Source organism: Oncorhynchus kisutch, linkage group LG29, assembly GCF_002021735.2.
Source record: "Oncorhynchus kisutch isolate 150728-3 linkage group LG29, Okis_V2, whole genome shotgun sequence".
In the NCBI taxonomy this organism is placed as follows: domain Eukaryota; kingdom Metazoa; phylum Chordata; class Actinopteri; order Salmoniformes; family Salmonidae; genus Oncorhynchus; species Oncorhynchus kisutch.
In genome coordinates this window covers 38498286-38510295 of record NC_034202.2, presented here as the reverse complement: position 1 = coordinate 38510295, position 12010 = coordinate 38498286, and the positions used below count along the sequence as shown (strand labels likewise).

Below are 12010 nucleotides of genomic sequence, written 5' to 3'. Positions count from 1 at the left end.
TCTATCTGTCTTACTCCCTGTCTCTCCCCCCCTCACTCTTTCTCTCTGTCACTCTCTGTCTGTCTTACTCCCTGTCTCTCCCCCCCTCACTCTTTCTCTCCGTCACTCTCTGTCTGTCTTACTCCCTGTCTCTCCCCCCCTCACTCTTTCTCTCCGTCACTCTCTGTCTGTCTTACTCCCTGTCTCTCCCCCCCTCACTCTTTCTCTCCGTCACTCTCTGTCTGTCTTACTCCCTGTCTCTCCCCCCCTCACTCTTTCTCTCCGTCACTCTCTGTATGTCTTACTCCCTGTCTCTCCCCCCTCACTCTTTCTCTCCGTCACGCTCTATCTGTCTTACTCACCTATCTTTGTCTCTGTCTCTCTCTTTCTCTCTCTCCCTCTCTGTGTCTCTCTATCTTTGTCTCCATCTCCTCTCTCCTCTCTCTCTCCTCTCTCCTCTCTCTCTCCATCTCCTCTCTCTCTCACTCTCCTCTCTCTCTCTCTCTCCATCTCTATCCCCATTTCCTCACCAGTAGAGGTATGGTTTGTCCTTGTCTACATTGATGTTGTTGAGGGGATCTTGTCTGAACCAGGTGTTGAGAGTGAAGCCGTTCTGGTAAGGCCACTTAGCGATGGGAGGCAACGCTATGGCCTGGGGGAGGAGACAGAACACAGCATCAGCCAATCACAATCACATACAGAAACCTATCAAGAAGTCACAGAAAGAATTCTATCAAGTCAAAAAGAAAGTGTGTGTGTTTTTTTATTTAACCAGGCAAGTCAGTTAAGAACAAATTCTTATTTTCAATGACGGCCTAAGAACAGTGGGTTAACTGCCAGAACGACAGATTTGTACCTTGTCAGCTGGGGGGTTTGAACTTGCAACCTTCCGGTTACTAGTCCAACACTCTAACCACTAGGCTACGCTGCCGCCCCTGTGTGTGTGTGTGTGTGTGCATGTGTGCGTGTGTGTGTGTCTGTGTGTGTGTGCGTGTCTGTGTGTCTTACCGCTGCACTGCGACCAGGGAAGTTGAAGAAGGTGTCTGGACCGTGTCTCTGAGGCATCTGGTTCAACACAGACAACAACTTGATAGAATGTCTAGGCTGGAGGAGGAGAGGAGAGAGGGAGGAGAGAGGGAGGAGAGAGGGAGGAGAGGACAGGGAGGAGAGGACAGGGAAGAGAGAAGAAGAGGAGGGAGAAGAAGAAAAGGGGAGGGATGGGAGAAGGAGGAAGTCAGATGAATCAGGATGTAGTGACACTCCTAACCATCACAGACATTGAGGGAGGGTAGGAGGACACCACAGGGAGACCGCTACCACAACCCTATTGGATCAATAACCATCAATCACCTCTGCCTGCCACTCCCAGCAACGGCTGATCAATACCACGGCAACCTGAGAGGACATGGAGGAGAGGCGGAGCGATGGAGGGATGAGATGGAGGGGGAGAGGTGAGGAGAGATGGAGGAGAGGCAGAGCGATGGAGGGATGAGATGGAGGGGGAGAGGTGAGGAGAGATGGAGGAGAGGCAGAGCGATGGAGGGATGAGATGGAGGGGGAGAGGTGAGGAGAGATGGAGGAGAGGCGGAGCGATGGAGGGATGAGATGGGGGGAGAGGTGAGGAGAGATGGAGAGAGAGGAGAGGGAGATGGAGAGAGAGGAGAGGGAGATGGAGAGAGAGGAGAGATGGAGAGAGAGGAGAGATGGAGAGAGGAGAGATGGAGAGAGAGGAGAGGAGAGATGGAGAGAGAGGAGAGGGAGATGAGAGAGAGGAGAGATGGAGAGAGAGGAGAGATGGAGAGAGAGGAGAGATGGAGAGAGGAGAGATGGAGAGAGAGGAGAGATGAGGGGGGAGAGATGGAGAGAGAGGACAGGAGAGATGGAGAGAGAGATGGGAGAGATGGAGAGAGAGGAGAGATTGAGAGAGAGAGGAGAGGAGAGATGGAGAGAGAGAGGGGAGAAATGGAGAGAGAGAGGAGAGATGGAGAGAGAGAGGGGAGAGATGGAGAGAGAGGAGAGGAGAGATGGAGACTAAGAGGAGAGCAGAGATGGAGAGAGAGAAAGAGAGAGAGAGAGGAGAGATGGAGAGAGAGGAGAGGAGAGATGAGGAGAGAGGAGAGAGATGGAGAGAGAGGAGAGATGGAGAGAGAGGTGAGGAAAGATGAAGAGAGAGTGGAGAGTGGAGAGAGAGAGAGAGAGAGAGAGGAGAGATGGAGAGAGAGAGAGGAGAGATGGAGAGGGAGAGAGGTGACAATGTGAAGAACTAGATGAATTGAGATTGAGGGATGAAGGGGTTCATGCACGGAAAGAAGATGACTTTGATGATGATGATGGTTAGTGCCAACCGGGTCTGGATAGTGGGGACAGGGATATCCCTCTCTCAGTCCCTCCTTCTGCTCTGTCCCTCCTCCCCCTGTCTCCCTCTCTCCATCATCCTTCTGCTCTGTCCCTCCTCCCTGTCTCCCTCTCTCCATCATCCTTCTGCTCTGTCCCTCCTCCCTGTCTCCCTCTCTCCATCCATCCTTCTGCTCTGTCCCTCCTCCCCCTGTCTCCCTCTCTCCATCCCTCCTTCTGCTCTGTCCCTCCTCCCCCTGTCTCCCTCTCTCCATCATCCTTCTGCTCTGTCCCTCCTCCCCCTGTCTCCCTCTCTCCATCCCTCCTCCTGCTCTGTTCCTCCTCCCCCTGTCTCCCTCTCTCCATCCCTCCTCCTGCTCTGTCCCTCCTCCCTGTCTCCCTCTCTCCATCCCTCCTTCTGCTCTGTCCCTCCTCCCCCTGTCTCCCTCTCTCCATCCCTCCTTCTGCTCTGTCCCTCCTCCCCCTGTCTCCCTCTCTCCATCCATCCTTCTGCTCTGTCCCTCTTCCATGTCTCCCTCTCTCCATCCCTCCTCCTGCTCTGTCCCTCCTCCCCCTGTCTCCCTCTCTCCATCCCTCCTTCTGCTCTGTCCCTCCTCCCCCTGTCTCCCTCTCTCCATCATCCTTCTGCTCTGTCCCTCCTCCCCCTGTCTCCCTCTCTCCATCCCTCCTCCTGCTCTGTCCCTCCTCCCCCTGTCTCCATCTCTCCATCCCTCCTCCTGCTCTGTCCCTCCTCCCTGTCTCCCTCTCTCCATCCCTCCTTCTGCTCTGTCCCTCCTCCCCTGTCTCCCTCTCTCCATCCCTCCTCCTGCTCTGTCCCTCCTCCCTGTCTCCCTCTCTCCATCCCTATTTCTGCTCTGTCCCTCCTCCCCCTGTCTCCCTCTCTCCATCCCTCCTCCTGCTCTGTCCCTCCTCCCCCTGTCTCCCTCTCTCCATCCCTCCTCCTGCTCTGTCCCTCCTCCCCCTGTCTCCCTCTCTCCATCCCTCCTCCTGCTCTGTCCCTCCTCCCCCTGTCTCCCTCTCTCCATCCCTCCTCCTGCTCTGTCCCTCTTCCATGTCTCCCTCTCTCCATCCCTCCTTCTGATCTGTCCCTCCTCCCCCTGTCTCCCTCTCTCGATCCCTCCTCATGCTCTGTCCCTCTTCCATGTCTCCCTTTCTCCATCCCTCCTTCTGCTCTGTCCCTCCTCCCCCTGTCTCCCTCTCTCCATCCCTCCTCCTGCTCTGTCCCTCTTCCATGTCTCCCTCTCTCCATCCCTCCTTCTGCTCTGTCCCTCTTCCATGTCTCCCTCTCTCCATCCATCCTCCTGCTCTGTCCCTCTTCCATGTCTCCCTCTCTCCATCCCTCCTCTCCTACCCATCAGCAGCATCTCTGTTTATGATGACATGACCCCCCCCCATCCGGTCCAACCATCCTGTCTAACCCATCCTGTCTAACCCACCCTGCTAACCCATCCTGTACAACCATCCTGTCTAACCCATCCTGTCTAACCCACCCTGCTAACCCACCCTGCTAACACATCCTGTACAACCCATCCTGTCTAGTCCATCCTGTCTAACCCACCATGCTAACACATCCTGTCTAACCCATCATGTCTAACCCACCATGCTACCACATCCTGTCTAACCCACCATGCTAACACATCCTGTCTAACTCACCATGCTAACACATCCTGTCTAACCCATCCTGTCTAACCCATCATGTCTAACCCACCATGCTAAGACATCATGTCTAACCCATCATGCTAACACATCATGTCTAACCCACCATGCTAACACATCATGTCTAACCCATTCTGTGTCCCCCAGGTATACTCACCCAGATACTGTTGTCTCCCCTCAGCATACTGAATAGAAGCTTCAGCTCCTTCACTGTGATGCTGTAGCTGGCCATCACCCCCAGCATATCCACTAGCAGATCTAGAGAGAGACAGAGAGACAGATAGAGACGAGAGAGAGAGAGAGACGAGAGAGAGAGAGACAGAGACGAGAGAGAGAGATGAGAGAGAGACGAGAGAGAGGAGAGATGAGAGAGAGAGACAGAGATGAGAGAGAGAATTACAGAGAGTACACAGCGGCAGAATAGCTGACCACTGTGACTGACCCAAAATTAAGGAAAACTTTGACTATGTACAGACTCAGTGAGCATAGCCTTGCTATTGAGAAAGGCCGCCATAGGCAGATATGGCTCTCAAGAGAAGACAGGATATGTGCTCTGAGCTGCACTTCCTAACCTCCTGCCCAATGTATGACCATATTAGAGACACATATTTCCCTCAGATTACACAGATCCACAAAGAATTCGAAAACGAATCCAATTTGATAAACTCCCATATTTATGCTAATTTATTTTCCCTTGTGTACCTTAACCATTTGTACATTGTTAAAACACTGTATATATATAATATGACATTTGTAATGTCTTTGTTGTTTGGAAACTTCTGTATGTGTAATGTTTACTGTTAATTTTTATTGTTTATTTCACTTTATATATTCACTTTATATATTATCTACATCACTTGCTTTGGCAATGTTAACACATGTTTCCCATGCCAATAAAGCCCTTGAATTGAATTGAATTGAAATTGAGAGAGAGAGAGACGAGAGAGAGAGAGAGAGAGAGAGAGAGAGAGAGAGAGAGAGAAGAGAGAGACAGAGACGAGAGAGAGAGACAGAGACGAGATAGACAGAGAGAGAGAGAGAGAGAGAGAGAGACGAGAGGAAGAGAGAGAGAGGAGAGACGAGAGAGAGAGCAATTAGACCCAACCAAATCATGAGAAAACAAAAAGATAACTACTTAACACATTGGAAAGAATTAACAAAAAAACAGAGCAAACTAGAATGCTATTTGGCCCTACACAGAGAGTACACAGCGGCAGAATACCTGACCACTGTGACTGACCCAAAATTAAGGAAAGCCTTGACTTTGTACAGACTCAGTGAGCATAGCCTTGCTATTGAGAAAGGCCGCCGTAGGCAGACATGGCTCTCAAGAGAAGACAGGCTATGTGCTCACTGCCCACAAAATGAGGTGGAAACTGAGCTGCACTTCCTAACCTCCTGCCCAATGTATGACCATATTAGAGAGACATATTTCCCTCAGATTACACAGATCCACAAAGAATTCGAAAACAAATCCAATTTTGAAAAACTCCCATATCTACTGGGTGAAATTCCACAGTGTGCCATCACAGCAGCAAGATTTGTGACCTGTTGCCATGAGAAAAGGGCAACCAGTGAAGAACAAACACCATTGTAAATACAACCCATATTTATGCTTATTTATTTTATCTTGTGTCCTTTAGCCATTTGTACATTGTTAGAACACTGTATATATATATAATATGACATTTGTAATGTCTTTACTGTTTTGAAACTTTTTGTTGTTTTTCACTTTATATATTCACTTTATATATTATCTACCTCACTTGCTTTGGCAATGTTAACACATGTTTCCCATGCCAATAAAGCCCTTGAATTGAATTGAATTGAATTGAATTGAATTGAATTGAGAGAGAGAGAGAGAGGAGAGAGAGAGATAGAGAGAGAGACGAGAGAGAGAGACGAGAGAGAGAGAGAGGAGAGAGCGAGAGAAGACCCTTTCTCTCTCTCTCTCTCTTTCTCTCTCTCTCTCTCTTTCTCTCTCTTTCTAAATCCCCACCTTGTGTAACACGTGTCATGTTAGCCTGTTTCATTGGACTAAGTTCTAATAACCTAGACTGTGTGTTTGTGTACCTCAAATTACCATTTTAGCTTGTTAGTGAATAAATAATGAACTCAATTGGTACGGGCTTATTTAGTGGGACTTGGGTTTGTGCAGATTCCCGGATAATGCGACGTTCAGAATGAGACTATAGAGGAAATTAATTAATTAGCGACTGTTGTAAAATCGAATATTCTGATATTCTTTAAGTTAATTTGGGAAACAGAAACTCAATAAAGCCAAAACTTTCCCATGGTGCCCCAGGTTACTGAGTTAATAATTATCTGATGAATTTAATCACGTAATTATAAACAGTTAATCATTCGATGAACATCAGTCACATTAATCAATACAATGTTAAGACACCGGGGCCTTTGATGCAGGGAAACTTAAATCCATCTAAGCAAATTTCTATCAGCATGTTCAATGTGCAACCAGAGGGAAAAGATCTCTGGACCACCTTTACTCCACCCACAGAGACACATACAAAGCTCTCCCTCACCCTAGAACACCTTTACTCCACCCACATAGACACATACAAAGCTCTCCCTCACCCTAGAACACCTTTACTCCACCCACATAGACACATACAAAGCTCTCCCTCACCCTAGAACACCTTTACTCCACCCATAGAGACACATACAAAGCTCTCCCTCACCCTAGAACACCTTTACTCCACCCATAGAGACACATACAAAGCTCTCCCTCACCCTAGAACACCTTTACTCCACCCACATAGACACATACAAAGCTCTCCCTCACCCTAGAACACCTTTACTCCACCCACATAGACACATACAAAGCTCTCCCTCACCCTAGAACACCTTTACTCCACCCACATAGACACATACAAAGCTCTCCCTCACCCTAGAACACCTTTACTCCACCCACATAGACACATACAAAGCTCTCCCTCAACCTCCATTTGGCAAATCTGACCATAATTAAATCCTCCTGATTCCTGCTGACAAACAAAAATCAAATCAGGAAGCACCAGTGACTAGATCAATAAATAAGTGGTCAGATGAAGCAGATGCTAAACTACAGGACTGTTTTGCTGCACAGACTGGAATATGTTCTGGGATTCCTCCGATGGCATTGAGGTGTACACCACATCAGTCACTGGCTTCATCAATGAGGTCATCGATGACGTCATCCCCACAGTGATCGTACGTACATACCAAAACCAGAAGCCATGGATTACAGGCAACAACCGCACTGAGCTAAAGGCTAGAGCTTCCACTCCTCTAACCCGGAAGCCTATAAGAAATCCCGCCTTCTGACGAACCAGCAAACAGGCAAAGAGACAATACAGGACTAAGATTGAATCGTACTACACCGGCTCTGACGCTCGTTGGATGAGGCAGGGCTAACTATTACAGACAACAAAGGAAGCACAGCCGAGAGCTGCCCAGTGACACGAGCCTACCAGACGAGCTAAACTACTTCTATACAGGCTTCGAGGCAAATAACACTGAAACATGCATGAGAGCAAAATCTGTTCCGGAAGACTGTGTGATCACGCTCTCTGCAGCCGACATGAGTAAGACCTTTAAACAGGTCAACATTCACAAGGCCGCTGGGCCAGACGGATTACCTGGACGTGTACTGACCAACATGCACTGACCAACTGGAAAGTTTCATCACTGACATTTTCAACCTCTCCCTGTCTGAGTCTGTAATACCAACATGTTTTAAGCAAACCACCATAGTCCCTCTGCCCAAGAACACTAAGGTAACCTGCCTAAATGACTACCGACCCGTAGCACTCACGTCTGTCGCCATGAAGTGCTTTGAAAGGCTGGTCATAGCTCATATCAACACCATTATGCCAGAAACCCTAGACCCACTCCAGTTCGCATGCTGTCCCAACAGATCCACAGATGATGCCATCTCTATTGCACTCCACACTGCCCTTTCCCACCTGGACAAAAGGAACACCTATGTGAGAATGTTATTCATTGACTACAGCTCAGCATTCAACACCATAGTGCCCTCAAAGCTCGTCAATAAGCTAAGGACCCTGGGACTAAACCCCTCCCTCTGCAACTGGATCCTGGACTTCCTGACGGGCCGCCCCTACGTGGTAAGGGTAGGTAACAACACATCCGCCATGCTGATCCTCAACACAGAGGACTTTGGGGATGCGTGCTTAGTCCCCTCCTGTACTCCCTGTTCACTCATGACTGCACAGCCAGGCACGACTCCAACACCATCATTAAGTTTTCAGACGACACAACAGTAGTAGTTCTGATCACCGACAACGACGAGACAGCCTATAGGAGTGCCAGGACAACAACATATCCCTCAACGTGATCAAGACTAAGGAGATTGTTGACTACAGGAAAAAGTGGACCGAGCACGCCCCCATTCTCATCGACTTGGCTGTAGTGGAGCAGATTGAGAGCTTCAAGCTCCTTGGCATCCACACCACCAACAAACTAACATGGTCCAAACACACCAAGACAGTCGTGAAGAGGGCACAACAAACCTATTCCCCCTCAGGAGACTGAAAAGATTTGGCATGGGTCCTCAGATCCTCAAAAGGTTCTACAGCTGCACCATCGAGAGCATCCTGACGGGTTGCATCACTGCCTGGTGTGGCAACTGCTCAGCCTCCGACCGCAAAGCACTACAGAGGGTAGTGAGTACAGGCCCAGTACATCACCGGTGCCAAGCTTCCTGCCATCCAGGACCTCTATACCAGGCGGTGTCAGAGGAAGGCCCTAAGAATTGTCAAAGACTCCAGCCACCCCATAGACTGTTCTCTCTGCTACCACACGGCAAGCGGTACCGGAGCACCAAGTCTAGGTCCAAGAGGCTTCTAAACAGCTTCTACCCCCAAGCCATAAGACTCCTGAACATCTAATCAAATGGCTACCCAGACTATTTGCATTGCCCCCCCCCCCCCCCATTTTACACTGCTGCTACTCTCTGTAGTTATCATTAAATATTCTATTGTATTTACTGTGAGTGTGAGTGCGCGTGTGCGTGTGTGAGACTGTGTGAGTGAGAGTGAGTGAGTGTGTATATAAGTGTGTGCGGTGTGTGTGTGTGTGTGTGTGTCACCATAGATTAGAGAGAGAGAGAATGTGCTTCCACTGCCATTCTCATTAATACTGCTGTAAATGAATAGTCACCTCCCACGCAACTTCATTACTGCATCACACACACACACACACACACACACACACACATACACACACACACACACACACACACACACACACACACACATACACACGCATGCACGCACGCATGCATCACACACACACACACACACACACACGCAAGCATCACACACACATACACACACACACATGCACACACGCACTCACTCACGCACGCATAACATACACATACACATACACACACACACACACACACACACACTAACTGGCCATGAGCACATTAGTTGAAGAGGACAGGATGACATAAAGAGGGGAGGTGCAGTCAAGGACAACACACTGCTGTACCTGGTATAGTAAAGGGTGTGTGTGATGTGTGCTTGCGTGCATGCTTGCGTGTGTGTGTGTTTGTGTGTGTGTTTGTGTGTGTCTGTGTGTGTGTGTGTGTGTCTGTGTGTGTGAGTGTGTTTTCCTGTGTGTGTGTGTGGCCCAGACGGCATTCCTAGCTGTGTCCTCAGAGCATGCGCAGACCAGCTGGCTGGTGTGTTCAAGGGCATATTTAATCTCACTCTATCCCAGTCTACTGTCCCCACATGCTTCAAGATGGCCACCATTGTTCCTGTACCCAGAAAGCGAAGGTAACTGAGCAAAACGACTACCACCCACTCACTTCTGTCATCGTGAAGTAATTTGAAAGACTAGTCAAGGACCATATCACCTCCACCTTACCAGCCACCCTAGACCAACCCCCCTTTGCATACCGCCCAAATAGATCCACAGACAATGCAATAGCCACCACACTGCACACTGCCCCTATCCCATCTGGACAGGAGGAATACCTATGTAAGAATGCTGTTCATTGACTACAGCTCTGCATTGAACACCATAGTACCCTCCAAGCTCATCATCAAGATGGAGGCCCTGGGTCTCAACCCCGCCTTGTGCAACTGGGTCCTGGACTTTCTGACGGCCGCCCCCAGGTGGTGAAGGTAGGAAACAACACCTCCACTTCGCTGATCCTCAGCACTGGGGCCCGACAAAGGTGCGTACTCAGCCCCCTCCTGTACTCCCTGTTCACCCATGACTGCGTGGCCATGCACGCCTCCAACTCAATCATCCAGTTTGCTGACAACATAACAGCAGTAGGTTGATTACCAACAATGACGAGACAGCCTACAGGGAGGAGGTGAGGGCTCTGGGAGTGTGGTGTCAGGAAAATAACATCAACAAAACAAAGGAGATGATCTTGGACTTCATGAAACAGCAGAGCGTGCAGCCCCACATCGACAGACCCGCAGTGGAGAAGGTGGAAAGCTTCAAGTTCCTGTGCGTACACATCATTACAGACGATCTGAAATGTTCCACGCACACAGACAGTGAGGTGAAGAAGGCACAACAGTGTCTCTTCAACCTCGGGAGGCTGAAGAAATTTGGCTTGGCACCTACAACCCTCACAAACGTTTATAGATGCACAATTGAGAGCATCCTGTCGGGCTGTATCACCGCCTGGTATGGCAGGCGACTGCAAGACTTACCAGGAGCAAACTACCTGCCCTCCAGGACACCTACACCCCCGATGTCACAGGGAGACCAAAAAGATCCTCAAGGACATCTACCACCCGAGCCACTGCCTCTTCACAACGCTATCATCCAGAAGGCGAGGTCAGTACAGGTGCATCAAAGCTGGGACCGAGAGACTGAAAAACAGCTTCTATCTCAAGGCCATCAGACTGTTAGACAGCCACGCACATTAGAAGCTACTGCCTATAGACAGACTATAAATCACTGGCCACTTTAATAATGGAACACTGGTCACTTTAATAATGGAACACTGGTCACTTTAATAATGGAACACTGGTCACTTTAATAATGGAACACTGGTCACTTTAATAATGGAACACTGGTCACTTTAATAATGGAACACTGGTCACTTTAATAATGGAACACTGGCCACTTTAATAATGGAACACTGGTCACTTTAATAATGGAACACTGGTCACTTTAATAATGGAACACTGGTCACTTTAATAAATGGAACACTGGCCACTTTAATAATGGAACACTGGTCACTTTAATAATGGAACACTGGTCACTTTAATAAATGGAACACTGGTCACATTAATAATGTTTACATATCTTGCATTACTCATCTCATATGTATATACTGTATTCTATATGTATATACTGTATTCTATATGTATATACTGTATTCTATATGTATATACTATATTCTATATGTATATACTGTATTCTATATGTATATACTGTATTCTATATGTATATACTGTATTCTATATGTATATACTGTATTCTATATGTATATACTGTATTCTATATGTATATACTGTATTCTATATGTATATACTGTATTCTATATGTATATACTGTATTCTATATGTATATACTGTATTCTATATGTATATACTGTATTCTATATGTATATACTGTATTCTATATGTATATACTGTATTCTATATGTATATACTGTATTCTATATGTATATACTGTATTCTATATGTATATACTGTATTCTATATGTATATACTATATTCTATATGTATATACTGTATTCTATATGTATATACTGTATTCTATATGTATATACTGTATTCTATATGTATATACTGTATTCTATATGTATATACTATATTCTATATGTATATACTGTATTCTATATGTATATACTGTATTCTATATGTATATACTGTATTCTATATGTATATACTATATTCTATATGTATATACTATATTCTATATGTATATACTGTATTCTATATGTATATACTGTATTCTATATGTATATACTGTATTCTATATGTATATACTGTATTCTATATGTATATACTGTATT

General features: G+C 47.2%; 1 protein-coding gene across 1 annotated transcript in view; it reads right to left on the bottom strand.

Annotated features, from left to right (window-relative positions):
• Window positions 1-515: 515 nt before the first annotated feature.
• Window positions 516-12010, bottom strand: part of LOC109881537 (neurobeachin) — a gene marked incomplete at its 3' end in the record, with an annotated part of 84438 nt that continues 72943 nt past the window's right edge. Inside the window, 3 exon segments of the mRNA XM_020473656.2 lie at window positions 516-631; window positions 988-1083; window positions 4148-4248. Coding sequence (XP_020329245.2) covers window positions 516-631; window positions 988-1083; window positions 4148-4248 — 313 coding nt within the window.